We start from the raw sequence: 25,961 nt of genomic DNA on the forward strand, positions 1-25,961 counted from the left end.
CAGTACCACATAAGCAGAAAAAGCTAGATGTAGTGCTGTGACTCAAGTGGTAAAGTGTAGCCTTGAGCCCAGAGGGGCTCAGGGACAGTGCCCAGACCCCGAGTACAAGTCCCAGGACTGGCAAAAAATAAAAATAATAAAGGCATTATTTTCAGGGCAGAGTTATGGCTCAGGCATGGTGCACTTGTATGGCACAAGTGAGGCTCTATGTCCAATTTTTACCACTGAGGGGGGAAAAAAAGACATTTTGGAGCTGGGTGCCAGTGTCCTATGCTTATAATCCTAGCTACTCAGGAGGCTGAGACTGAGTATTGAGGTTCTAAGCCAGCCCAGTAAAGAAAGTCCTTGAGGGCTGGGAAGGTGGCTCAGTGGTAGAGCGCTTACCTTGCACGCATGAGGTCCTGGGTTTGATTACTCAACACCAAATAAGCAAAAAGAAAAAAGCCAGAAGAGGCATTGTGGCTCAAGTGGTAGAGTGCTAGCCTTGAGCTGAAGAGCTGAGGGACAGCGCCCAGGCCCAGAGTTCAGGCCCCACTACTGGACCCAAAAAGAAAAAAAAAGAAAGTCCTTGAGGCTCTTATCTCTAACCAGCAAAACTTTGGAAGTGAGTGGAGCTATGACTCAAGTGGTAGACCATTAGCAAAAAAGCTCAAGGACAGCACCCAGGCCCCAAGTCCAAGCCCCAGTACTGGCACAAATTTAAAAAAAAAAAAAAAAGCGGGGCCAGGGGGACAAAACTGGAAATGGGGTTGTGGCTCAAGTGGATGTTTGCCTTGAGTAAAAAACCTCAGCACCCAGGTTCTAAGTTCAAGCCCCAGGACCAGCACACACACACACACAAAAGATCCCAGATTTCTCATAGCATATTTCTTTAGGATCCAGAAACCATGATTGGCTTGGTGTCTCAAGGCAACAGAAACCTACAGCCTGGAACCGGCAGCTGTATCCAGAGTGGACAGGAGTTCAGAGACCTGACTGCTGGAGAGGTGGGAACCTAGAAGTTGGGATGGAGAGGGGAGCAAGAGCTGGGATGAATGTAACCTGGGAAGGAAGGAAGGGAAGAGATGTATGGGAAGGGAAAGCCAAGCAGTCCTAGTTAATGTACTTTTCTTCCTAGGTGGCCAGGTGAATCTGAAGATTAGTAATGATGGACCTACACTGATTGGAGCAAATGCATCCTTCTCTATTGCCCTGAATTTCCCTGAAAGCCAAAAGGTACTGCCAGATGGACAGGTTATCTGGGCCAACACCACCATCATCAATGGTAAGTGATTCTATGCTAACAACCCTTATCCCTAGGACACAGATTCCTAGAATGCCGTGTCCCCAGTGAACCCAGGTAATGGCCCCTTTCCATTTCAGTTTTTCTTTTTTAAAAATAAGTGATATGTGGGCTGGCAAGGTGGCTCAGTGGTAGAGTGCTTGCCTTGCATGCATGAGGCCCTGGGTTCGATTCCTCAGCACCACATATGCAGAAAAAGCCAGAAATGGTGCTGTGGCTCAAGTGGTAGAGCGCTAGCTTTGAGCTGAAGAGCTGAAGGACAGCACCCCCAGGCCCAGAGTTCAGGCCCCATGACCGACAAAAAAAAAAAGTGATATGTGAGCTGGGCACTGGTGGCTCACACCTATAATCCTAGCAGAGGCTAAGATCTGAGGATTTCAGTTCAAAACCAACCTGGTCAAGAAAGTCTGTGAAGCTGGGCATGGGTGGCTCATGCCTGTAATCCTAGCTACTCAGGAGACTGAGATCTGAGGATTACGGTTCAAAGCTAGCCTGAGCAGAAAAGTCCGTGAGACTCTTATCTCCAGTAAAACCACCAGAAAACTGGAAGTGGTGCTATGGCTCAGTGGTAGAGTGCTTGCCTTGAGACGAAGAGATGAGTCTGTGAAATCGTTTTTTTTTTTTTGGTCGTGAGGCTTGAACTCTGGGCCTGGGCGCTCTCCCTGAGCTTTTCAGCTCAAGATTAGTGCTCTACCACTTGAGCCACAGAACCACTTCCGGCTTTTTCTGCTTATGTGGTGCTAAGAAATCGAACCTAGGGTCTCATGCATGCAAGGCAAGCACTCTACCACTGAGCCACCTTCCCAGCCCATCTGTGAAACTTCATCTCCAATTAACCACCAAAAAGCTCAGAGATAGCCAGGCACTAGTGGCTCACTCCTATAATCCTAGATTCTCAGACAGCTGAGACCTGAGGTTTGCAGTTTGAAGCCAGCCCAGGCTGGAACATCCATGAGATTTTTTTTTTTTTCTGGTGCCAATCCTAGGGCTTGAACACAGGGCTTGGACACTGTACCTGAGATTCTTTTCCTCTATTTTCCACCCTATTGGCTTTTTGGGGGTAGTTTATTGGAGATACGAGTGTCATGGCTTTCTTGTCTGGGCCAGTTTCAAACCATGATCCTCAGATCTCAGTCTCTTGAGTAGCTAGGATTACAGGTGTGAGCCACCAGTGACTTAACTGGCCCATGAGCCAGTCAAGGTAATTTACTTCTGCACAGAGGGATGCATACCCACTCTACAGTGAGACTCTTGTCGCCAATAAACTACTCAGAAAAAGCAGGAAATGGAGCTGTGTCCAAGGGTAGAGTCCTAGCTGTGAGCAAAAAGAAGCTCAAGAACAGCGCCCAGGCCCTGAATTCAAGCCCCAGGACCAGAAAAAGAAAAGAAAAACTCAGTGACATAGCCCAGACCCCTGAGTTCAAACTCTAGGACTAGCACATAAAAAAATGGTGCTGCAGCGGGCGCTGGTGGCTCATGCCTGTAATCCTAGCTACTTAGGAGGCTGAGATCTGAGGATCGTGGTTCAAAGCCAGGCCCGGCAGGAAAGTCTATGAAACTCTTATCTCCAATAAACCACTAGAAAACCGGAAGTGGTGCTGTGGCTTAAGTGGTAGAGCACTCGCCTTGAGCTGAAGAGCTGAGGGACAGCACCCAGGCCCAGAGTTCAAGCCCCATGACCACCCAAAAAAAAAAAGCATGCATAATAATACTCATTATAGAAAATGTAAAACAAAGAGAAAATTATAATTACCCAAACTTGGAGAAGCAGAATCCAGAACCTAGACAGACTTAGATTTAAATTTGTCAATGAGTATGGAACTGGCAACTGACTTATTTTGTTCTTCCTTGTCACGATCTATAAAATGGGTATTGAACCTCCCTTGAAAGATGGTTATAAGAATGAAAATATGGGGCTGGGAAGGTGGCTCAGTGATAGAGTGCTTGCCTTGCATGCATGAGGCCCTGGGTTCGATTCCTCAGCACCACATAAGCAGAAAAAGCCAGAGTGGCGCTGTAACTCAAGTGGTAGCGTGCTAGCCTTGAACTGAAGAGCTGAAGGACAGTGCCCAGGCCCAGAGTTCAAGCTCCAAGAATGACAAAAAAAAATAGAAAGAAAAGAAAATGTGGCCAGGCACCGGTGGCTCATGCCTCTAATCCTAGCTGCTCGGAAGGCTGAGATATGAGGATCAAGATTCAAAGCCAGCCCAGGCAGGAAAGTCCATGAGACTTTTTTTTTTTTTGGGTCCGGTCATGGGGCCTGAACTTTGGGCCTGGGCGCTATCCCTCAGCTCTTCAGCTCAAGGCTAGCACTCTACCACTTGAGCCACAGCACTACTTCTGGCTTTTTTCTTTTTGCTTATGTGGTGCTGAGGAATCGAACCCAGGGCCTCATGCATGCAAGGTAAGCACTCTACCACTGAGCCACCTTCCCAGCCCCTCGGTGAGACTTTTATCTCCAATAAACTTCCAGAAAACAGGAAGTGGAGCTGTGGCTCAAGTGGTAGAGGGCTTACCTTGAGCTGAAGAGCTGGGTGCAGCGACTAGGCCCAGAGTTCAAGCCCCATAACCGACACCCCCAAAAAAGAATGAAAATGTGATTATCAGTAGTCAGGACAGAGCTGCTCTAACCTGGAATAAAGCTCAGTAAAAGTGGGTAGACAAAAATCATTGTAAACATTTTATCTCTTGGTCTTCTAGCCATTTATTTATGTAAATATAGACATATAACTATCTTGTGTGTGTGTGTGCGCGCGCGCGCGTGCATGCACAGGTAGGCATGCTGGTACTGGAGCTTAAACACAAGGCCTGGACACTATCCCTTAGCTTTTTTCACTCAAGGCTGGTGTTCTACCACTTGAGTCACACCAACTTCTGACTTTTTTTTTTGTTGGTTGAGAGGCTTGAACTCTGGCCCTAGGCACTGTCCCTCAGCTCTTCAGAAGCTCAAGGTGAGCACTCCACCACTTGAGCCACAATGCCATTTCCAGTTTTCTGATGGTTTGTTTTTTTGTTTTTGTTTTTGTTTTCTTTTCTTTTCTTTTTTTTGTCAGTCTTGGGGCTTGAACCCTGGGCCTGGGAGCTGTCCCTCAGCCCTTCAGCTCAAGGCTAGTGTTCTACCACTTGAGCCACAGCGCCCCTTCCGGTTTTCTGAGTGGCTTATTGGAGATAAGAGTCTCACAGACTTTTCCTGCCCAGGCTGGCTTTTTTTTTTTTTTTTTTTGTCGGTCGTGGGGCTTGAACTCTGGGCCTGGGCGCTGTCCCTCAGCTCTTCAGCTCAAGGCGAGCGCTCTACCACTTGAGCTACAGTGCCACTTCCGGTTTTCTGGTGGTTTATTGGAGATAGGAGTCTCACGGTCTTTCCTGCCCGGGCTGGCTTTGAACCGCAATCCTCAGATCTCAGCCTCCTGAGTAGCTAGGATTACAGGCGTGAGCCACCAGCGCCCGGCTCCTAGGCTGGCTTTGAACTGTGATCCCCAGATCTCAGCCTTCTGAGTCACCGGCACTTGGCCTTCTGACTTTTTTTGTGAGTTAATTGAACATAAGAGTCTCAAGGACTTTTCTGTCCTAGATGGCTTTGAACCATAATTTTCAGGTATCAGCCAACTAGGTGATTAGAATTACAGGTGTGAGCCACCAGTGCCCAGCTTTACATTACGAATCTTAAATTGTAGTTTCCATATACCCTCATCCCCAACTATCACTTCAAGTTGCTTATGCCATGGAGACTATGTTCTAGGTAGACAGTGTTCCCAGAGCTCCTCATTGATCCCTGGTAGCTATTTTTAATGGGTTTTGGTGTATACAAAGAATGCCAGGGCTTAGAGGGACTGTGTCTACCTTTTAGGGAGCCAAGTCTGGGAAGGACAGCCAGTGTATCCCCAGGAACCAGATGGAGCCTGCATCTTCCCTGATGGCAGACCCTGCCCATCTGGACTTGGGTCTCACAGAAGACGTTTTGTTTATGTCTGGAAGACCTGGGGTAAGGAACTCCCTTCTTTGGCTTGTCCTTCACACTTGTAATTACTTCTTGCTACCTGATTGCCTTTCTTTTCAGCTCATAACTTCTATGATTTTCCCTAACCTTCATTTCTTTCCTTTTTTTTTTTTTTTTTTTTGGTCATGGGGCTTAAACAAAGGGCCTGGGCACTGTCTCTGAGTGCTTTTGTGCTAGGTTAGCATTCTAGTATAACTTGAGCCACAGTGCCATTTCTGATTTTCTGGTGGTTAATTGAAGATAAGAGTCTCATGGACTTTTCTGCCCAGGTTGGTTTTGAACCATGATTCTCAAATCTCATTTTTTTTCCCTGTGGTTCATGGGACTTGAACTCTGGGCCTAAGCGTTGTCCCTCAGCTGAAGGCTGTAGGGCTCTACCACTTGAGCCACAGCACTACTTCCAAAGTTTCACAGCCTTTCCTGCCCAGGCTAGCTTTGAACCGCGATCCTCAGATCTCAGCCTCCTGAATAGCTAGGATTACAGGTGTGAGCCACCAGTGTCCAGCTCCAAACCTTTCTTTCTTTGCTTCTTCCTCTTCCATAGCACTCAGCTCCCTTCAACTCTATCATGATTCCTTCTGGCAGGTTGTCCCCAATTGTATCTCCTCTCCCATTGAGATCCCTTCCCTGTCAGCACACACCCATTTTCACACCTTCTATAATAATCATCCTCAGTGTATCTCTGTATTCTCCTGCCCTTTGTCAAACCCTGTTCCTCAGGCCCCTTGGATCAATAGTCTTCCCCTTCCTGTTTTTCTCTCCCAAAACCATCAGGTCAATACTGGCAAGTTCTGGGGGGACCAGTGTCCAGACTGAGCATTGGGACAGAACAGGCAATACTGGGTACACACACCATGGAAGTGACTGTCTACCACCGTCGGGGGTCCCAGAGCTATGTCCCCCTTGCTCACTCCAGCTCAGCCTTCACCATAACTGGTAAGAGTTTAAAAAAGGATCAAGATCAATCATAAGGCAGGAGAAAGTGGGGGGTCTTAGCCACAATGGAAAGGGGCAAACTATACAGTCTGCAAAGGATAGGAGCCAGGAAGGTCTGGGAGGAGGAATGTGAAGAGCCAAGTAATTCCCTTTAGTCTGGAAGATGTGGCTGTTAAAAGAGAAGCCGTGGGGCTGGGAAGGTGGCTCAGTGGTAGAGTGCTTGCTTTGGATGCATGAGGCCCTGGCACCACATATGCATAAAAAGCCGGAAGTGGTGCTGTGTCTTAAGTGGCACTGTGGCCTAAGTGGTAGAGTGCTAGCCTTGAGCTGAAGAGCTCAGGGACAGCGCCCAGGCCCAGAGTTCAGTCCCCCCAACCCCCCCCCCCCCCCGCAAAAAAAAAAGCAGCTGTGGCCCAGGGCTGATTCTTACCTTTTCTGCCTCTACCTCCAGATCAGGTGCCTTTCTCAGTGAGTGTGTCCCAGCTGCAGGCCTTGGATGGAGAAAACAAGCACTTCCTGAAAAACCAACCTCTGATCTTTGCCCTTCGGCTTCATGACCCCAGTGGTTATTTGACTGGGGCTGACCTCTCCTACACTTGGGACTTTGGAGATAGTACTGGGACCCTGATCTCTCGGGAACAAATGGTCACTCACACTTACGTGGAGTCAGGCCCTGTCACTGCCCAGGTGGTGCTACAGGCTACTATTCCTCTTCCTTCCTGTGGCTCCTCCCCAGTTCCAGGTACCACAGATGGAGGTTTACCAACTGCAGAGGCCTCTGGTACCACAGCTGGACAAAGGCCCACTACAGACGTTGTTAGTACTACACCTAGTCAAGTGCTAACTACAGAGCCCTCTGGAACCACAGTCACGCAGGTGCCAACCACAGAGATCATAAATACTACACCTGTGCAAGTGGCAACTTCAGAGGGTAGGGACACTACACCAGAGCAAGTGCCAACCTCAGAGGCCATAAATACCACACTCACAAACATGTCAACTGCAAACATGTCACCTGCAGAGCCCTCTGGAGCCACAGTGGCACCCATAACCACCACAGAATTGGTGGTGACCACACCTGGAAAGTTGACCACCCTTGAACCTGAAGGTCTAGTTGCCAGCTCATTTGTGCCTGCAGAAAGTATCACAGGTAAGAGAAGGGTTGTGAGTGAGGTTCACGAGTGTGTGGTATTTGTCACTCCTCTGGTAAAGACAGGCAGAGCCCCGATGCTACCCAGACCTTGGTTTAGCACTGTGCTCTCTCAGCACTCCTTCACTGGCTCCAAAGCTCTGTTCATGATTTGCAAGAGTTTTAGGATTCAGGGAACTGGTGTGTTCTACTAGCTAAGGGGAGAAAGTTTGTTGCTTCTCTACCCTTAAGGAGAACAGCTGGGAAGGCCAGGGAACAGACTGTGATCAGTTACATATTTATATCACAATTTCTATTCAGGAATAAAAACACAGTAACCTTTCTCAGGCCCTGATATCCTCAAGAAAAAAGAGAGATAGCAATGTACAAATGGGCCAAGTGCCTAACCCAGAACCTAGTGCTGTGTGAGGCATGATAAACATTTGGGGATTTAAAAAACAAAAATACTTTGTCAGGTGCGACCAGCTCACACCTATAATCCTAGCTACTCAGGAGGTTGAGATCTGAGGACCACAGTTTGAAGCCAGTTCAAGCAGGCTCCAGGAAGAAAATCCATGAGAGTCTTATCTCCAATTCAACAGCAAACAAAACAAAACAGAATGAGAACACCTACAGAAGTGGGGCTATGGCTCAAGTGGTGGAGAGCTAGCCTCGGACAAAAAAAGCTCAGGCCAAGCTCAAGTCCCAGTGCTGGCATGAAAGAAGAGAGAAAAACACTCCAACTCTCCTCTTATGTGACTTTTTTTTTTTTTTTGGTCGGTCGTGGGGCTTGAACTCTAGGCCTGGGCGCTGTCCCTCAGCTCTTCAGCTCAAGGCAAGCGCTCTACCACTTGAGCTACAGCGCCACTTCCTTATGTGACTTTTTTTTGGGGGGGAGTCTTGGGGCTTAAACTCAGGGCCTGGGCACTGTCCCTGAGCTTCTTTTTGCTCAAGGCTAGCACTCCAGCTGCTCTGAAAGAAATAGTTGTATGGTTAAATCTTATTAATTCACAAATCTATATTTGACTTTAAGTCTATCCAACAATACTGTGAAATTTGTGAAATTAATATAATCACTTAATCTCAATAAAAAAAAAATTTTTTGGGGGTCCGGTTGTGGGGCCTGAACTCTGGGCCTGGGCGCTGACCCTCAGCTCTTTAGCTCAAGGCTAGAGCTCTACCACTTGAGCCACAGCACCACTTCCAGCTTTTTTCTTTTTGCTTATGTGGTGCTGAGGAATGGAACCCAGGGCCTCAGGCATGCAAGGCAAGCGCTCTACCACTGAGCCACCTTCCCAGCTCAATAAAAAATTATTTAAAAAAAAAAAAAAGGCTAGCACTCTACCACTTGAGCCACAGAGCCACTTCTGGGTTTTTCTGTTTATATGGTACTGTTTATATGGAACTCAGGGCTTCATGCATGCTAGGCAAGCATTCTACCATTAAGCCATATTCCCCCAGCCCCCTTGTGTGACTGTTTTATTTATTTATTTTTTTGGTTGGTCATGGGGCTTAAACTCTGGGCCTGGGTGCTGTCCCTTCACTCTTCAGCTCAAGGCGAGTACTCTACCGCTTGAGCCACAGCACCACTTCCAGTTTCTTAGTGGTTTTTATCAGAGATAAGAGTCTCATGGATTTTCCTGCCCAGGCTGGCTTTGAACCACGATCCTCAGATCAGCCTCCTGAGTAGGTAGGATTACAGGTGTGACCACCAGCGCCTGGCACTTGGACTCTTAATATAGTAATTGTCTTCTCAGTGTAGGTTTCCTTATCAGTGAGATTGTCTAGATCTTGGCTACTTCTAATCTAGGTTCTAGTAGCTTTAACTCTATTTAGGAAAATGCCTGTTTGGCCTCTTCCTCCAAGTGAGTCTGTCTCTTGATCTTGCCTCTCCAATCCTTTCCTGCCAGAGTCCCTGAGTCCCCTGCTGGATGGCACAGATACATTAACGTTGGTGAAGAGACAAGCACCCCTGGATTGTGTCCTGTATCGATATGGTTCTTTTTCCCTTAATCTGGACATTGTCCGTGAGTCTTGGGGATTGAGGCTGGGAGGCAGATGCTGCCTGGGACTGGCTCACACGAGCTACCTTGGGCAGAATTACTTGGGAATACTCAAATGATAGGGCCTTCCTGGAAGACACAGGGGTGGGCTTAGAAGAGCCTGGTAGAGGAATTACTATGTATATTCTTGCAATTCTGCAGAGGGCATTGAAAATGCTGAGATCCTACAAGCTATACCATCCAGCGATGGGGATGCATTTGAGCTGACTGTGTCCTGCCAAGGCGGGTGAGTGTCCTGCCGGCTGCCATAATTCTTGGGTTGACCATTGCTCCTGCTCCCTTCCATCCCACTCCACTTTGGTCATGGGGCTTGAACCCTGGGCCTAGGTGTTGTCCCTCAGCTCTTCAGCTCAAGGTGAGTGTTCTACCACTTGAGCCACAGCACCACTTCAGGTTTTCTGGTGGTGAATTGGAGATCAGCGTCTCATGGACGTTCCTCCCTGAGTTGGCTTTGAACCACAATCTTCAAATCTCAGCCTCCTGAGTAACTAGAATTATAGGCGTGAGCCACAGTTGCCTGCTCTTGCTTTTGTTGTTGTTGGTGGTGGTCATGGAGCTTGTACTCTTGGCCTGGGCACCGAGCTCTTCAGCTCAAGGCAAGTGCTCTACTGCTTGAGCCACAGTGCCACTTCCACTTTTTTGGTCGTTAATTGGAGAGAAGAGTGTCACAGACTTTCCTGCCCGGGCTGGCTTTGAACTGAGATCCTCAGATCTCAGTCTCCTGAGTAGCTAGGACTACTGACATGAGCCACTAGCTTCCTGGCTTTGTTCTTGCTTTTTGAAGATGTGTTTCTTTCTAGATCCTCGATACAAGCTTGTATCTCTTCCAGGCTGCCCAAAGAAGCCTGTATGGATATTTCATCACCAGGATGTCAGCCCCCTGCCCAGCGACTGTGCCAGTCTGTGCCACCAAGCCCAGCCTGCCAGCTGGTTCTGCACCAAGCACTGACAGGTGGCTCAGGAACCTACTGCCTCAATGTGTCTCTAGCTGATGCCAATAGCCTGGCAGTGGCCAGCACTCAGCTTATCATACCTAGTATGTACTTGGCAGGATGAAGGCTAGCCCGCAGAGGTGTCTCTGGGAAGAACAAACACTGACTGAAGCAGTGCGTGGAATTCTGTTCACAGGTCAAGAAGCAGGCGTTGGCCAGGCTCCCCTGATTATGAGCATCTTACTGGTGTTGATGGCTGTGGTGCTTGCATCTCTAATATATAGGTGAGAACCCTGACATTTAGCCCAGATCCCAAATCCCTTGTTACTTGTACTCACTCTTCTTCAAGTGCAGCAGAACTAAACTACCACTTCCTTTGGGGGAAACATGGTGCCCAGGAAAGAGCCAGAGCTTGGGGAATTAGAGACCTGGGTTGCAGCCTTGCCTATCTGTGGGGATGTTGGAGAAGTAGCTTAAACTTTGAACCTCTGAGAAGTAGGAAAAGGAATCTCCCCGCCCCCCCCCCCCCCCACACACACACAAAGCTGTTGTCAGGATTAGGAACTGTGTGAATAAACCATCTGGGGCAGACACAGGTGTCAGAATCAATGGCATGGATGACTGTTGTTAATGTTGTGTGGGGCAACTGGGGTTTTGAACAGGACTTCCTACTTGTGACAAAGGCAGATAATCAAGCCTGAGGTGGCAAGGTCTCAAAGCAGAAAATGTAGTAAGACAGAATGAATCAAGATAACTAGAGAAATAACCAAGGTTAAACCTTGGAGGTTGAGAAGGAGAGGGAACTAGGATCAAGGTCAAGTAGACCAGGGATAGGGGTATATCCATTCTTTGGAGAAGCATCCATTGGCTGCCTTTTCCTTTGCTAATCATTTCTCTCCCCCTTTTCTCCCACTATCAGGCGCAGACTGATGAAGCAGGGCTCTGTTCTCCCCATTTCCCAGCTGCCACACAATGGTATCCACTGGCTACGTCTGCCCCAGGTCTTCCGCACTTGCCCTGTGGGTGAGAACAGCCCCCTCCTCAGTGGGCAGCAGGTCTGAGTGATTTCATATGAGGTCTTTTTTTTCCTTGAGGTTGACAGCAATGCCTATGTTTTCTGCAGTCTTCCCTTAGATTACCATTTCCTGGAATAAATATTCAAAACCTGGTGCTGTGTTTTGTTTTTGCTAGTTCTGGGGCCTGGGCATTGTCCCTGAGCTCCTTTTTGCTCAAGGCTAGCACTCTACCACTTGAGCCACAGTGCCACTTCCGGCTTTTTCTGTATATATGGTACTGAGGAATCGAACCCAGAACTAAGCCACATTCCCAGCCCCTGGTTTTTCTTTTTTTTCCTTGTTTCTTGGAATCTTTGTTGGAGTAAAGTTGTAAAAGAAAGAGATGTATCACTTATTTATAGATATCCCAGTGGGGAGAAAAAGTCATTTTATTTAGATGAGGCACTTTTAACATATGTGTTTGTGGGGTAGGTGAGTGCATTCGTGTGTGTATGTGTGTGTGTGTGTGTGTGTGTGTGTGTGTGTGCAGTGAGGTGGTCTAGGATAATAAATACTGTGAGGGTGAAGGAACACCTCCCTGAGCTGGCAGGAAGGTGTGGCAGCAATGTACAGAGTCTAGAGGGTGGCATCCGGGATGGGTTGATGGGTTCAAGGCTGGCTTGGAGACTGAAGGTGTCACTCTCAGCCCAAGAAGCCAAAGAAATTGTGGGAACGAGGAGGTGGGCCCATGAGCATGGGCATCTGATTCTTGTGGGTGATCTTGATCTGGAAGGGAAGGGAACATATTCAAAGGCAGGACCTCAGGAACTAAGGATTTGAGTGAAAATTTGGGGACTCTAAGGTAGGTCAGGTCTCTGGTATCCTGGAGAGGCTGCAGGAAGGAGGCTAGGGGCTGGAAAATCAGGGTTTGGGAGAACCAGTACCCAGAGGAATTTTGAGTACCAGGAGGAAGAAGCTAAAGAATGGAGATGTAGAATCACAGAGTTTGTTTGTGCCAGACCTGAGGCTTAAACTCAGGGCCAAGGTGCTGTCACTGAGCCTCTTTGTGCTTAAGGCGAGCTAACATTCTAGCCTTAAGCAACATTCCTACTTCCAGATGTTTTTGGTGATTAAATGGAGATAAGAGGCTCACAGACTTCCTTGCCCGCTGGCTTTGAACTATGATCCTCAAATCTCAGCCTCCTGAGTAGCTAGGATTACAACATAAATCACTGGAGCCCGGCTTTGGCTTTTTCTTTTTCTTTTTTTAAGTACTGGGGTTTGAACTCAGAATCTTGACCTTGCTAGGCTAGACTGATACTACTGAGCCATTCCAGTCCTGTTTTCACTGGTTATACTGGATTTTTTTTTTTATACTCAGGTCTTACTTCCTACCCATCTTACTTTTTGCCTTTCCTTTGTTACTGGGACCACAGGTACACACCACTGTGTCCAGCTTCCCTCCATGAGACGCGGGGAAGGGGGTGAAGGTGGGGGTTGTTCATGGATTTTTCTTTTTTTTTTTGGGGGGGGGGTCCGGTCATGGGGCCTGTACTCTGGGCCTGGGTACTGTCCCTCAGCTCTTCAGCTCAAGGCCAGCGCTCTACCACTTGAGCCACAGTGCCACTTCCGGCTTTTTTCTTTTTGCTTATGTGATACATGTGGTGCTGAGGAATCGAACCCAGGGCCTCAGGCATGCAAGGCAAGCGCTCTACCACTGAGCCACCTTCCCAGGATTTTTCTACCTGAGCTGATCTTCCCAATCTCAGCCTCCCACATACCAACATACAGAGGGTTCCATCTCTCCCCCACCCCCCCACTCCCCGCCCAGTCCTGGGCACTGTCCCTGAGCCTCTCTGTGCTCAAAGCTAGCAGTCTACCACTTGAGCCACAGTGCCACTTCCAGCTTTTTCTGAGTAGTTTATTGGAGATAAAGAGTCTCATGGATCTTTCTGCCTGGGCTAGCTCCAAACCGCAATTCTCAGATCTCAGCCTCCTGAGCAGCTAGGATTACAGGCGTGAGCCACCAGTGCCGGGCAAAGGGGGTTCAGTTTTTTTTTTTTTTTTTTTGGGGGGGGGTCTGGTCGTGGGGCCTGAACTCTGGGGCCTGGGCGCTGTCTCTCAGCTCTTCAGCTCAAGGCTAGGGCTCTACCACTTGAGCCACAGCGCCACTTCCAGCTTTTCTCTTTTTGCTTATGTGGTGCTGAGGAATCGAACCCAGGGCCTCATGCATGCAAGGCAAGCACTCTACCACTGAGCCACCTTCCCAGCCCCAAGGGGGTTCAGTTTTTTACAGCCCTAGGCAATACTCACTGTACAGGGTGTCTGCATCCAAGGTTCTCCATCAATTTGCATGGGAAGGGTTTTTGTGGTACTGTGGAAGATCACGGAAAATTAGTGGAGATTTCATTATTAACCCAATACCAAAATTCTGTTTCTCAGGTTGGCTTTGAGATCTTTTTTCACTTAAGGAAGCCCCTCCCCCACTGTTCCCATAATCCTCGGTGCTCCTGGCCCTAGAAGCCTTCCCTCAGAGGTCTTCCTTACTGGAAAGTAATCTCAGAGCACTTGGCCAGTCGACGTCCAGCACTCTTGAGCTTGGTATAAATCTGGCCCATCTCAATCGCACCTTCCAGTCCTACTACTTCCAGTCGCTTGTCACTTAGGTCTGGGGATGAGAAGTAGAGACATGGGTTTTATAGATGCAGAAAGCTCTCAAAAGAAGTCATTCCTTTCCCTCAGCCCTGCCCACTTAGCTCCCAAGGCACTCCTCTGACCTGGCACACAGGTTTTCAGGATGTCAGGGTCGGTGATGACTTTAGCTGTAGTGCCTAAGGCCTGGTTGATCCCACAGATATCCCCCTGTGGTCTCTTGGTATCACCCCAGAGGTTGGAGCCACCATGCATACTAGGGATGTTCAGTACTGCGATGCCTTCTAGTGATAGGTTGGTCAGATCCAGAGGTTTTCCACAGATCTGAGGGAAGCGGGACACAGCCCCCAGGGAGAACACAGATGTTTTTATCTCGTGGCATAATTATAGATGTCACTGCTCTCTCCAGCAGAGGACAAACTGGGAAGGCCAGGATTTGGAGGTTTGTTAGAGATGGAAAAAGAGACTTGTGTAGCTTAAGAACTTGGGAAGTCAGGGTTGGAGAACTGGGAGGTCAAAGAAGTAGAGGTTCAAGAATGTGGGGAGTTCTTAGAGGTGTCTGTGGTGGAAGAAAGTTGGATACAAGAAGCTGAAAAGGATATACACACCTCAACTGTCAAAGAGTCCTCCAGCCTTTTGCATGTTGAGAAGATGGATTCAGATGTAGCAAATTCAAAGTACCATAGCTTGTTCTTCATTCTATGCCAGCCCCGACACAAGGCCCAACAAGGAGAGGACAGGTTGTACAGTACCAGCAGGGATGGTAAGTGACAGGAAAGAGCATCAATCTCTCAACTCCACAGGGAACAAAGGGAGTGTTATTTGGGGGTAGGGAAGAGTTTCCTAAAGATGTCACTGCCCAGATGAGCATTCTGAGTCAAACTTGATCATAATGTTTATCTAAATTCATTTGGAAGATTGAGCAGACTAGCCAGGAAAACAAAAATTCTTTTCCCTTACCTGCTGTTGAACTTCTCAGGATATTTCTCTCGCATGATGTGGAACTGGTGAGCAATAGAGGCATCCTGGAGAAGTTAAAAGCACATAATCAATTCTGGGTGCCAGTGGCTCACACTTGTAATCCTAGCTACTCAGGAAGCTGAGATCTAAGAATCATGGTTCCAAGCCAGCCTAAGCAGGAAAGTCTGAGAGATACTTTTCACCAATAAACCATCAAAAAGCCAAAACTGGAGCTGTGGCTCAAGTGAATGACAGCCTTGATCAAGAAAGCTAAAGGACAGTGCCACTTGAGCCATAACACTTCTGGCTTTTTCAATTTATGTAGTGCTGAGGAATGGAACCCAGGATTTCATGCACGCTAGGCAAGCACTCTACCACTCAGCCACATTCCCAGCCCCTCTCCTTTCTGTCTATGCTCAAGCCCACTCACCACACCAATGGAGAAATAGTTATTGATGATGTGAAAGGGGACTGGATCACACTTTTCTTCAGTTTGTTGAGGTATCACTTCCACAGACCATCGATCTATATGTACCACCTTACTCATCTCTATATCTTTGAGAATTTTGGCCAAATTCTGTCCCTCATACCCTAGGGAAAGAGAAGGAGATAGGTTAGCAGTAAGTCCTATTTGTTTTTGGAAGGGATAGTACTGGAGCTTGAACTCTGAAACTCAGGACCAAGATACTGTGCCTTAGCTTTTTCGCTCAAGGCTGGCACACTGCCCCTTGAGCCACAGCTCTACTTGCAGATTTTTTTTTTTTTTTTTTTTTTGGGGTCCGGTCGTGGGGCTTGAACTCTGGGGCACTGTCCCTCAGCTCTTCAGCTCAAGGCTAGCACTCTACCACTTGAGCCACAGTGCCACTTCTGGCTTTTTTTTTCTTTTTGCTTATGTGGTGCTGAGGAATTGAACACAGGGCCTCATGCATGCAAAGCAAGCGCTCTATCACTGAGCCATCTTCCCAGCCCCTACTTGCAGATTTTTGGTAGTTAATTGGAGATAAGCATCTCATAGACTTCTCTGCCTAGGCTTAGTTTGAAATGTGATCCTTAGATCCTACCTAGGACTACAGGAGTTAGCCACCAGTGCCAGGAAAGAGCCCTGTTTGGATTCCTTCTCCATAGATTCCCAAGGAACAGCAGCTTTGGTTCTGCAGAGTCTCCTAGCCCTTGTCAGTGAAAGCGGGATGTGAGACTCCCATGGACCAGTGTGAAAGCCAGACGCTTTCTGACCCTTCTCCACATTGCTGTGTATGTGTGTCTAGAAATTCAACTGAAAGATTAGAGAGAATAGCCAGAAAATTGCTGAAGAAAATGAGTGACAGAGATCCAGCCTTCTCATCAGCCTCATGCTTTCCTGCCCCGTCCCATGAGACAGAACACAGGAAAAAGCAAGAGCCTAAATAGTATAATACTGGCACCATGGAGAGACTAAAAAGTTCAATAATAAGGAACAGAGCTGGGCACCTGTGCCTCACGCCTGTAATCCTAGTTACTCAGGAGGCTGAGATCTGAGGGTCACAGTTTGAAGCCAGCTGGGGTAGAAAAACCAATGTAACTTTTTTTTTTTTGGGTCCGGTCGTGAGCCTGAACTCTGAGCCTGGGCGTCGCCCCTCAGCTCTTCAGCTCAAGGCTAGTGCTCTACCACTTGAGCCACAGTACCACTTCCGGCTTTTTTTTCTGCTTATGTGGTGCTGAGGAATCGAACCCAGGGCCTCAAGCATGCAAGGCAAGCGCTCTATCACTAAGCCACCTTCCCAGCCCCCAATGCAACTTTTTTTTTTTTTTTTTTTTTGGGGGGGGGTCCGGTTGTGGGCCTGAACTCTAGGCCTGGGCGCTGTCCCTCAACTCTTCAGCTCAAGGCTAGCACTCTACCACTTGAGCCACAGCACCACTTCCAGCTTTTTTTTTCTGCTTATGTGGTGCTGAGGAAGTGAATCCAGGGCCTCAGGCATGCAAGGCAAGCGCTCTACCACTGAGGAACCTTCCCAGCCCTACCCAATGCAATTCTTATCTCCAGTTAGCCAGCAAAAAAGCCAGGAATAGCCAGGCACAGGTGGCTCACACCTGTAATCCTAGCTATTCAGGAGGCTGAGACCTGAGGATCGCAGTTCAAAGCCGGGCAAGAAAGTCCCTGAGACTTATCCAATTAACCACCCGAGAACCGGAAGTGGCGCTATGGCTCAAGTGGTAGAGCGCTAGGCCTTGAGCTGAAGAGCTGAGGGACAGCATCCAGGACCAGAGACCCACAACTGACAAAAAAAAAAAAAAGCCAGGAGTAGAGATGTGGCTCAAGGAGTAGAGCATTAGCCTTGAGTGAAAAAGTTTAGAGGCCTTGAGTTGCCCTAGTACTGGCATACACAATGTTCACACACACACACACAAATACACACAAACACACACACACACATGCACACACACACACACTGAATGAATGGAATAATGAAGGGACTGGAAGCATTGCTCAAGTGGTAAGAGTCCCTGCCTAAGAAGTGTGAGGTTCTGAGTTCAATCTCAGTGAGAGCTATTTTGAACATCTGGCCTCTGGAACTATAAGATGATAAGTTCATGTTGCTTTAAGCCACTGTTTGTGACCACTTGTTACAGCAACTATGAAACACAGAACCTTCCATAGCTCCTCTCCCTCTGCTCAGCCCTTAACTGTGGTGTTCACCCAGCTCTTGCTGTCTTAATCTGCCTTCTTACCTCTTACTTCTTTCCTTGGGTAATCTCATCTGCTGTCAGTTACTACTGAGAGTGGAAACTCCATCACATGGATCCCAACCCTGTCTTCTTTTTTTGTACTGATAATGAAGATTGAACTCAGGGTCTCATGCTGTTGTTCTACTTACTTGGTCCTGCTGGTGTTCTACCACTTGAGCTATACCTTCAAGTTACCATTATTGTAATGAGCCTGAAAACTATTTATTTATTTGTGTTTCTGGGGACTGAACTCTGGACCTTGATTCATGTTCCCTAAACTGTTTTTATTTTTCATTATCTTCATTAGTGAGACTCTTATTTCCAATGAATCACCAGAAAACTGGAAGTGGAGTTATGGCTCAAAGTGGCAGGGTGCTAGCTTTGGGCAAGAGCAGCTCAGGGACAGTGCCCAGGCCCTGAGATCAAGCTCCACACCACCTTCAAAAATAAATAAATAAGTAAATAAGTGAAATATGCAATCTCTTAAGTATATGAAAACACTGAAAGGCAAACAGTTAAAAAAAACCAACCAATGGGGCTGGGAAGGTGGCTCAGTGGTAGAGTGCTTGCCTTGCATGCTCGAGGCCCTGGGTTCGATTCCTCAGCACCATATAAGCAAAAAGAAAAAAGCCGGAAGTGGTGCTGTGGCTCAAGTGGTAGAGCGCTAGCCTTAAGCTGAAGAGCTGAGAGACAGCGCCCAGGCGCAGAGTTCAGATCCCACGACCGGACCCAAAAAAAAAAAAAAAAAAAAAACCAACCAAATAAAAAACACATTTCTATATGCAGCTTGTGATCTCTGGAAGGATATAGATGAAAACTAAGCACAACATTTTTTTTTTTTTTTTTTTTGTTGGTCGTGGGGCTTGAATTCTGGGCCTGGGCGCTGTCCCTCAGCTCTTCAGCTCAAGGCAAGCGCTCTACCACTTGAGCTACAGCGCCACTTCCGGTTTTCTGGTGGTTTATTGGAGATAGGAGTCTCAGTCTCTCCTGCCCGGGCTGGCTTTGAACTGTGATCCTCAGATCTCAGCCTCCTGAGTAGCTAGGATTACAGGCGTGAGCCACCAGCGCCAGGCTAAGCACAACATTTATAAGCCTCCATAATCTACTCCTTGCTCAACTCTGTTCCTTCTTCTTCCCACCACTCCTCACCTCTCACCCTAGGTCCCAATCACAAGTTTCTGCAGTGTACGTTGTTTGGTGCTCATCTGGCCATCTAGGTTCCCTCTCCCACTCTTTAACAAAATCCTATTCCATAATCTCCAGTGGAATTTTGAAACTGGACTCTAAGCCCTACCATATCACCTCCTAAACATTTCCAGCACAACCTACTCTCTACTGATCTCTTTACCTACAAATAACATTTCTGAAACCCTTTTTTCTTTGAAAGGAATACAAGATTAGAAATGGAATGTAGTTAGGGGACTGTTACAATAGACTCAGAAAGAAATGATAGTGTGGAGTCAGCTGAGGCGCCCAACAACAGATGAATGGATAAAGAAGATGAGGTAGGTATACTCTATGGAATATTACATGGCCATAAAGAAAATGAAAGTCAGATATCTTGTAGTTACTCAAGAGTCTGAGATCAGAGGATTGTGGTTCAAAAGACAATCTAGATAGAAATGTTCATGAGACTTTATCTCTAATTAACCAGCAAAAACACTGGACTGGCTGGCTTAAGTAGTAGAGCAGCAGCTATGAGCAAGTAAGATGAGTGAGAACATGAGGCCGTGAGTTCAAGTCCCAGTACCAGCAGCAGAGGGGTGGGAGGGGGAGACAGAGAGGGAGAGGGGGGAAGAAAGAAGGGAGAAAAAATGAAGGAAGCAAGAAAGAAAGATAGATAAAGAGGGAAAAAAAACTAAAGAAAGACTTGAAGGATATCACCTTGAACAAGTTTAGCCAAGCACAAAAAAGCCAAATATGAAGCTGGCTGCTGATGGCTCAAGTATGCAATCCTGGCTACTCAGGAGGCTGAGATTGGAGGATTACTATTCAAACCCAGCATGGGCAGGGAAGTCCATGAGACGTTTATCACCAATTAACCACCAAAACACCAAAAGTGGAGTTGTGGCAGAATACTAGCCTTGACCACAAAAGCTCAGGGACAGTTCCCAGGCCCTGAGTTCATGCTCCAGGACCAGCAAACGTGTGTACATGCATATGTACACACTCACATGCAGACACAAAAGAATCTCAATGAAAGTTGACAATGAGTGATCCCTGGTCCTGGGACCCCCCCCCCCTTTCTATGGAGCCTGTATATTCTACTTGTGCTATCAATAAACTTGCTTTTTTTTTTTTTTGGTCGGTCTTGGGGCTTGAACTCTGGGCCTGGGCGCTGTCTCTCAGCTCTTCAGCTCAAAGCGAGCGCTCTACCACTTGAGATACAGCGCCACTTCCGGTTTTCTGGTGGTTTATTGGAGATAGGAGTCTCACGGTCTCTCCTGCCTGGGCTGGCTTTGAACCGCGATCCTCAGATCTCAGCCTCCTGAGTAGCTAGGATTACAGGCGTGAGCCACCAGCGCCCGGCGAACTTGCTGCTTTACAATCAGGAAAAAAATAGTTGTTCAATGAGCAAAAGGAGGTAGGGAACGAGAAACAGGCACTATGGGGGTGGGTTGGTCTGACAAGGAAGGTGAGTGAAGATGAATATGTTTGAGTAGTTTGTTTTCATGTACGAAAACAGAACAATGAAACCTGCTGAAATTGTTTTAGGAAGGGGAAAGGTAAGAGAAAATGATAGAGTGAGATCAATGAAAACAGATTGTATATGGCTGGAAATGTCATAAAACGTTTCCTTGTACAATTAATGTATGCAAAATTATTTATTTATATATGTATGTATGAACATATGTAGTCAGTTGTGGGGCTTGAACTCAGGGCCTAGGTGCTGTACCTGAGTTTTTCTGCTCAAGGCTAGTGCCACTAGAGCCACAGCTCCACTTCTGGTTTTCTGGTGGTTAGCTGGAGATGAGTGTAACAGATGGGCTAGGAATGTGGCTGAGTGGTGGAGTGCTTGCCTAGCACTCATGAAACCTTGGGTTCGATTTCTTAGTACCACATACACAGAAAAAGCCAGAAATAGCCAGGTGCTGCTGGCTCACACCTGTAATCCTAGCTACTCAGGGGGCTGAGATCTGAGGATGGTGGTTCAAAGCCAGCCCTGGCAGGCAAGTCCGTGAGACTCTTATCTCTTATCTTTTTGCCTTGAGCAAAAAGAGGCTCAGGGGCAGTGCCCAGGCCCTGAGTTCAAACCCCAGGACTGGCAAAAAAAAAAAAAAGGATATATTTTAAAAAAATGTTCCAGGAGGCAAAGCGAACTCATGTAAGGGCTGAATTCTGCCCTACAATGGACCAAAAAAACAAAAACAAAAAAACACAAGAGTCTCGCAGGCTCTCTTGTCCAAGCTGGCTTCAACTATGATCCTCAGGTCTCAGCCTGCTGAATATCTAGGATTACAGGCATGAGCCACCAGAACCTGGCTTATGCTAGCTTAAAAAAGAATTATTACCCAGCTTTTTGCAATGAGAAAAAATGATAATGAATGAATGACCATATGGTTAATTTTTTTTTTTTTGGTTGGTCGTGGTCTTGAACTCTGGGCCTGGGTACTGTTCCTGAACTCTTCAACTCAAGGTGAGCACTCTACCACTTGAGCCACAATGCTACTTCCACTTCTCTGGTGATTAATTGAAGATAAGAGTCTCTCACAGGCTTTCCTGCCTGGGCTGGCTTTGAACCCTGATGCTCAGATCTCAGTCACCTGAGTTGAGTAGCTAGGATTACAGGCATGAGCCACCAGCACCCGGCTGGTTAATTGTTGAACTAAATGAATAAACCATGTGCAAGTTCCCTGTTATTAGCTCTGGCATGGCTTAGCTCTTACACAACCTTTCTTATTCCCCCATTACCTCCCTTCCATGCACACACACCATTTTCCTTGGTCATCTGAGCCCTAACAGTTGTTTGTGAGAAACAGACATGTATCTTTCAGTTTATAGGGAAGAGGACTCCCATCTTTAACCGTCCAATATTTAGAATGTAGTCCCTACTTCTAAAGCTCTCTTCCTTTTGGCCACTCCACTGTCATAATTAACTATTTGTGCCTTTCTCCTTCCTTGACCCTCTTTGTATATCAGATGCATATATTTTTCTGTTGCCTCTTTGTGTGTGTGTGTGTGTGTGTTGGTACTGGAGTTTGAACTAAAGGCCTCAGCACTATCTCTGAACTTTCTTACAAAGACAGGTGCTCTTCTACCACCTGAGGCACGTCTCCACTTCTGGCTTTTTGGTGAGATAAGTGTCTCATAGACTTTTCAGACCCAGCTGGCTTCGATTTTCAATCCTCCCATCTCAACCTCCTTAGTTGCAAGGATTACAGGCATGATCCCTGAGAACCCCACTCTGCTGCTTTCCTCTTTCTACTCAACTCCCCCTACCCTTGATCCCAGCAAAACAATTTCTTTTTTTTGGGGGGGGGGGGGTCCGGTCGTGGGGCCTGAACTCTGGGCCTGCGCACTGTCCCTCAGCTCTTCAGCTCAAGACTAGTGCTCTACCACTTGAGCCACAGCGCCACTTCCGGCTTTTTTCTTTTTGCTTATGTGGTGCTGAGGAATCGAACCCAGGGCCTCAGGCATTCAAGGCAAGTGCTCTACCACTGAGCCACCTTCCCAGCCCCTAAGCAAAACAATTTCTAACAACGTACCTCCTCCCCATCTTAGGCACCGAGCCAGATCATTTCCAGTGCCCAGGGGCAACACAGCAACGGGAGGCACAACGGGCAGGCTGGCTTTGTCTAGGAAGGCAGGTGAAAGAAATGATGGATAGAACTGGATCTGGCAGACCACTGCTCCCATCTCCTGACCGACGCCTCTCCCTCCACTGACCAATGGACTCTAGAATCCAGCCCACTGTGCCATCTCCACCGCACACCAATATCCGGCTATCAGGGACATCTCTGAAGAATCTGAGTCTGAGACAAAAAAGGGAAAGGAGATAAACAATAACAGGATAGAGGCTACTCAACTCCTAGGGAACATATCTTGTCTCTCATTCCTATCACTCTTTTTCCCTTTGACAAGAGTTGTGTTTATGATCTGGGACGTAGTCCAGTGGTAGAGTACTTAGCATGCATGGGGCTGGAGTTGAATCCTCAGATGGACAAAACACAGTAGAAAAAAAAAAAAAAAAAGCCAAGCACTGATGGCTCACGCCTGTAAATCCTAGCTACTCAGGAAGCTGAGATCTGTGGATCAAAGCCAGCCTAGACAGACAAATCCATGATCTCTTTTTTTTGTTTTGTTTTTTTTTTTGGGGGGGGTCCAGTCGTGGGGCCTGAACTCTGGGCCTGGGCGCTGTCCCTCAGCTCTTCAGCTCAAGGCTAGCGCTCTACCACTTGAGCCACAGCACCACTTCCGGCTTTTTTCTTTTTGCTTATGTGGTGCTGAGGAATCGAACCCAGGGCCTCGAGCATGCAAGGCAAGCGCTCTACCACTGAGCCACCTTCCCAGCCCCAAATCCATGATCTCTTATTCCAACTAACCAGCAATAAGCTGGAAGTAGAGGTATGGCTCAAGTGCCAGCTTTGAGTAAAAAGCCAAGTGAAAATTCAAGGTCCTAAGTTCAAGCCCCAGCACACACACACACACACACACACACACACACACACACACACACACACACACACACACACACACACACACACACACACACACACACACACACACACACGAACAATAGAAAAAGTTGTAAGTTACTCAGTGGATAAAGATGGGATCTCCAAACAGGATAAATATGGACCAGTGAACCAAGAGGACAGGATGCCTGCCTAGTATCTTTAGGAAAGGAAGAAACTGGAATTCTGGCATCTTAGGCTTTCTTTCCTAACATACACTCTTTCCTGCTCTTAATGTACATAGAAACAGACACACAAAAACCACCGTTAGATGTCCTCTAACTTAAACTCACCCTGGCTCAGGACCATCCTTCAGGAGGTTGAACACCTGCCGAGGGTTTAGGATATACTGGAACTTCCAAAGAACCCTGCGTGAAGGGGGAGAAAAGCGCATGGTGGAAGCCAAGTGAGAATGATATTCTGTACTCTTGATATTCTCAAAGTGGCCCCTACACACACACACACACACACACACACACACACACACACACACACACACACAGACACAGACACACACACACAAACACGCTCCGCTCCTCTCTCCAAGCTCTCCTCACCTTTGCCCTTGCTTTCCACCACTCTTAGGATTGACAAAGACTAGAAGTGGATGGGTATTAGAAACAGGGTCAATCTGTGGGAGAAGAAAATAAGGATAAACAGGATTTGGTCAGAGCTAAGGTAGGCCCTAGAGAAGAGGCAAAGGACTGGCACTTTTCAAGATGCCTTTCCCCTTCACCTTTCCCACCTCCCCTGTAGAGGGAAGTGTCCAGAGAATGGGCACCACTCCCCAGTCTTTCCTACTTCAGTCCCTCCCAGCCAAAAACGGGTACAACCATGAACCCTAAGCCTTGTACCCGCAGAGCCTCAGAGGTGCACAAGTTTAGGTCTTCCAAGGTCTTCTGGCTTGTTTTGCTATGTTTGCGGTCCTGTCCAGATGCCTGAGAAGAGAGCAAAGCAGAGGGAAGAAAAGGCAAATTGTACATGAATCCCCAAACAGGTGGGGTTAGCTTACGTGTGTGTGTGTGTGTGTGTGTGTGTGTGTGTGTGTGTGTGTGTGTGTTGTAACTAGGGCTTGAACTCAGGGCCTCATGCTTGCACTTGGCCTTGTTTACACAGAGCTTCATGCTTGCTCATGGCTGGTGCTCTACCACTTGAGCCACAGCTCTATTTCTGGCTTTTTGCTGGTTCATTATAGATAGGAATCTCTCAGATTTGTCTGACCAAGCTGGCTTCAAACCATGATCCTCAGATCAAAGCCTCCTGAGCAGCTAGGATTGTAAGCATGAGTCACCACCACCTGCTGGCTTGAATCTTTAAAAGAATAGTCTTCCGGGGGCTGGGAAGGTGGCTCAGTGGTAGAGCAGTGGCTCAGTGCTTGCCTTGCATGCATGAGGCCCTGGGTTCGATTCCTCAGCACCACATAAGCAAAAAGAAAAAAGCCGGAAGTGGCGCTGTGGCTCAAGTGGTAGAGCGCTAGCCTTGAGCTGAAGAGCTGAGGGACAGTGCCTAGGCCCAGAGTTCAGGCCCCACGACTGGACCCAGAAAAAAAAAAAAAAAAGAATAGTCTTCTGGGTGCCGGTGGCTCATGCCTGTAATCCTAGCTACTGAGGAGGCTGAGATCTAAGGATCAAGGTTCAAAGCCAGCCCGGACAGGAAGGTCTGTGAGACTCTTATCTCCAATAAACCTCGGGGAAGTGTCGATGTGGCCCAAGTGGCAGAGTGCTTGCCTTGAGCTGAAGAACTCAAGGACAGCAAATACAAGCCCTACAACAACAACAACAACAACAAGGAATAGTCTTTCTATTCCAAATGTCATTTTGCGGGGGGGTTGGGGGAGAATATGTCGGTCTGGAAAGAAGAGAAGCACTTCTGCTCCTTCCCTAGGGTCTCACCAGAACGCTGGGGTAGATGGAAGATGGAGGCAAGATGTGATCACGGAGCAGCCCACCGTCACACTCAGGGCCCATGTTCTGCAGGCAGTCATCGTGGATCTGAAGGACAAGATGGACACACAGAGATCATGCAAGTGACCTGGTCACCTCACAATGTGGAACTCTGGATTGGAAAGCAAGCTCTTGGGAACAGGCACAACTGCATCTGTAAGGGGGATGGAGATTTGTGCAGGGAAGGCTGTCACCACTGGGGCTCCCAAACTGACCTCTAGGTGGCACCATACACAATGCAACCCGGTGAGACTGTGGAAGGTCCGGATCTTTTTCTGACAACGGTCGCAGCGCCCAGACTCACAGCCTCCTCGCACCCATACGTGAGATTGGATCTTGGGGAGAAAGGCAGCCTCTTGTCTGGGAGGGTCTGAGTAGAGACTGGGGGAAGGAGGGGTTGAGGGCAGTAACAGGCTAAGGACCCAGGCCAGGATAGGAGTGGAGGGAGCATGGGGTCACTCACACCAATGTCCTTACGCGACTTGGCATACGTGCTGACTTCACAAGGCATTGCCTTCATGGCACACTGGTCATGAACAGTATACTTGCACACTGGAGAAGAGGGAAGAAGGTCAGAGCCTTATCATGGCTTTCCCTCTCTTTTACTTTTCTTACTTAGGCATGAGAAAAGATCACTGGAAGACCACCTGAAATCCCTTTCTAAAAAGAGTATGGCAGAGTATGGCTAATAGCT

General features: G+C 47.6%; 2 protein-coding genes across 5 annotated transcripts in view; one reads left to right on the forward strand and one right to left on the reverse strand.

Moving 5' to 3' along the window:
• The first annotated feature begins 175 nt into the window (after window positions 1–175).
• On the forward strand, window positions 176–11,427 carry Pmel (premelanosome protein). The gene is made up of 11 exons (XM_042699032.1): window positions 176–197; window positions 876–986; window positions 1,118–1,264; window positions 5,130–5,264; window positions 6,054–6,215; window positions 6,667–7,365; window positions 9,255–9,371; window positions 9,549–9,633; window positions 10,238–10,443; window positions 10,536–10,623; window positions 11,259–11,427. Exons 1-11 carry the CDS (start codon window positions 176–178, stop codon window positions 11,398–11,400), a joined length of 1,914 nt encoding a protein of 637 aa, XP_042554966.1. The 3' UTR covers window positions 11,401–11,427.
• A 319-nt stretch (window positions 11,428–11,746) lies between these two features.
• Window positions 11,747–25,961, reverse strand: part of Dgka (diacylglycerol kinase alpha) — a 30,927-nt gene continuing 16,712 nt past the window's right edge. For all 4 annotated transcript variants that reach the window (XM_042698666.1, XM_042698665.1, XM_042698667.1 and 1 more), the window contains exons 10-24: window positions 25,731–25,819; window positions 25,483–25,602; window positions 25,217–25,315; window positions 24,179–24,262; window positions 23,882–23,955; window positions 23,618–23,692; window positions 22,537–22,622; window positions 22,356–22,445; window positions 15,377–15,537; window positions 14,947–15,011; window positions 14,595–14,685; window positions 14,112–14,310; window positions 13,882–14,002; window positions 13,648–13,708; window positions 11,747–12,120 (exon numbers count right to left, since the gene is read on the reverse strand). In XM_042698666.1, the coding sequence (XP_042554600.1) occupies window positions 12,037–12,120; window positions 13,648–13,708; window positions 13,882–14,002; window positions 14,112–14,310; window positions 14,595–14,685; window positions 14,947–15,011; window positions 15,377–15,537; window positions 22,356–22,445; window positions 22,537–22,622; window positions 23,618–23,692; window positions 23,882–23,955; window positions 24,179–24,262; window positions 25,217–25,315; window positions 25,483–25,602; window positions 25,731–25,819 (1,499 nt within the window). In that variant the 3' untranslated portion in view covers window positions 11,747–12,036. The remainder of the gene's footprint in view (window positions 12,121–13,647; window positions 13,709–13,881; window positions 14,003–14,111; window positions 14,311–14,594; window positions 14,686–14,946; window positions 15,012–15,376; window positions 15,538–22,355; window positions 22,446–22,536; window positions 22,623–23,617; window positions 23,693–23,881; window positions 23,956–24,178; window positions 24,263–25,216; window positions 25,316–25,482; window positions 25,603–25,730; window positions 25,820–25,961) is intronic.

Source organism: Dipodomys spectabilis, unplaced genomic scaffold, assembly GCF_019054845.1.
Source record: "Dipodomys spectabilis isolate Male_0828 unplaced genomic scaffold, ASM1905484v1 ptg000234l, whole genome shotgun sequence".
In the NCBI taxonomy this organism is placed as follows: domain Eukaryota; kingdom Metazoa; phylum Chordata; class Mammalia; order Rodentia; family Heteromyidae; genus Dipodomys; species Dipodomys spectabilis.

Excerpts from the sequence above, each read along its gene's own strand:
- Pmel (XM_042699032.1), top strand. The coding sequence starts at position 176 with ATGGTGCACTTGTATGGCACAA. Across the intron at positions 6,216-6,666 it reads CTCAGCCTTCACCATAACTG|ATCAGGTGCCTTTCTCAGTG; the intron begins GTAAGAGTTTAA and ends CTCTACCTCCAG. Across the intron at positions 7,366-9,254 it reads GCCTGCAGAAAGTATCACAG|AGTCCCTGAGTCCCCTGCTG; the intron begins GTAAGAGAAGGG and ends CTTTCCTGCCAG.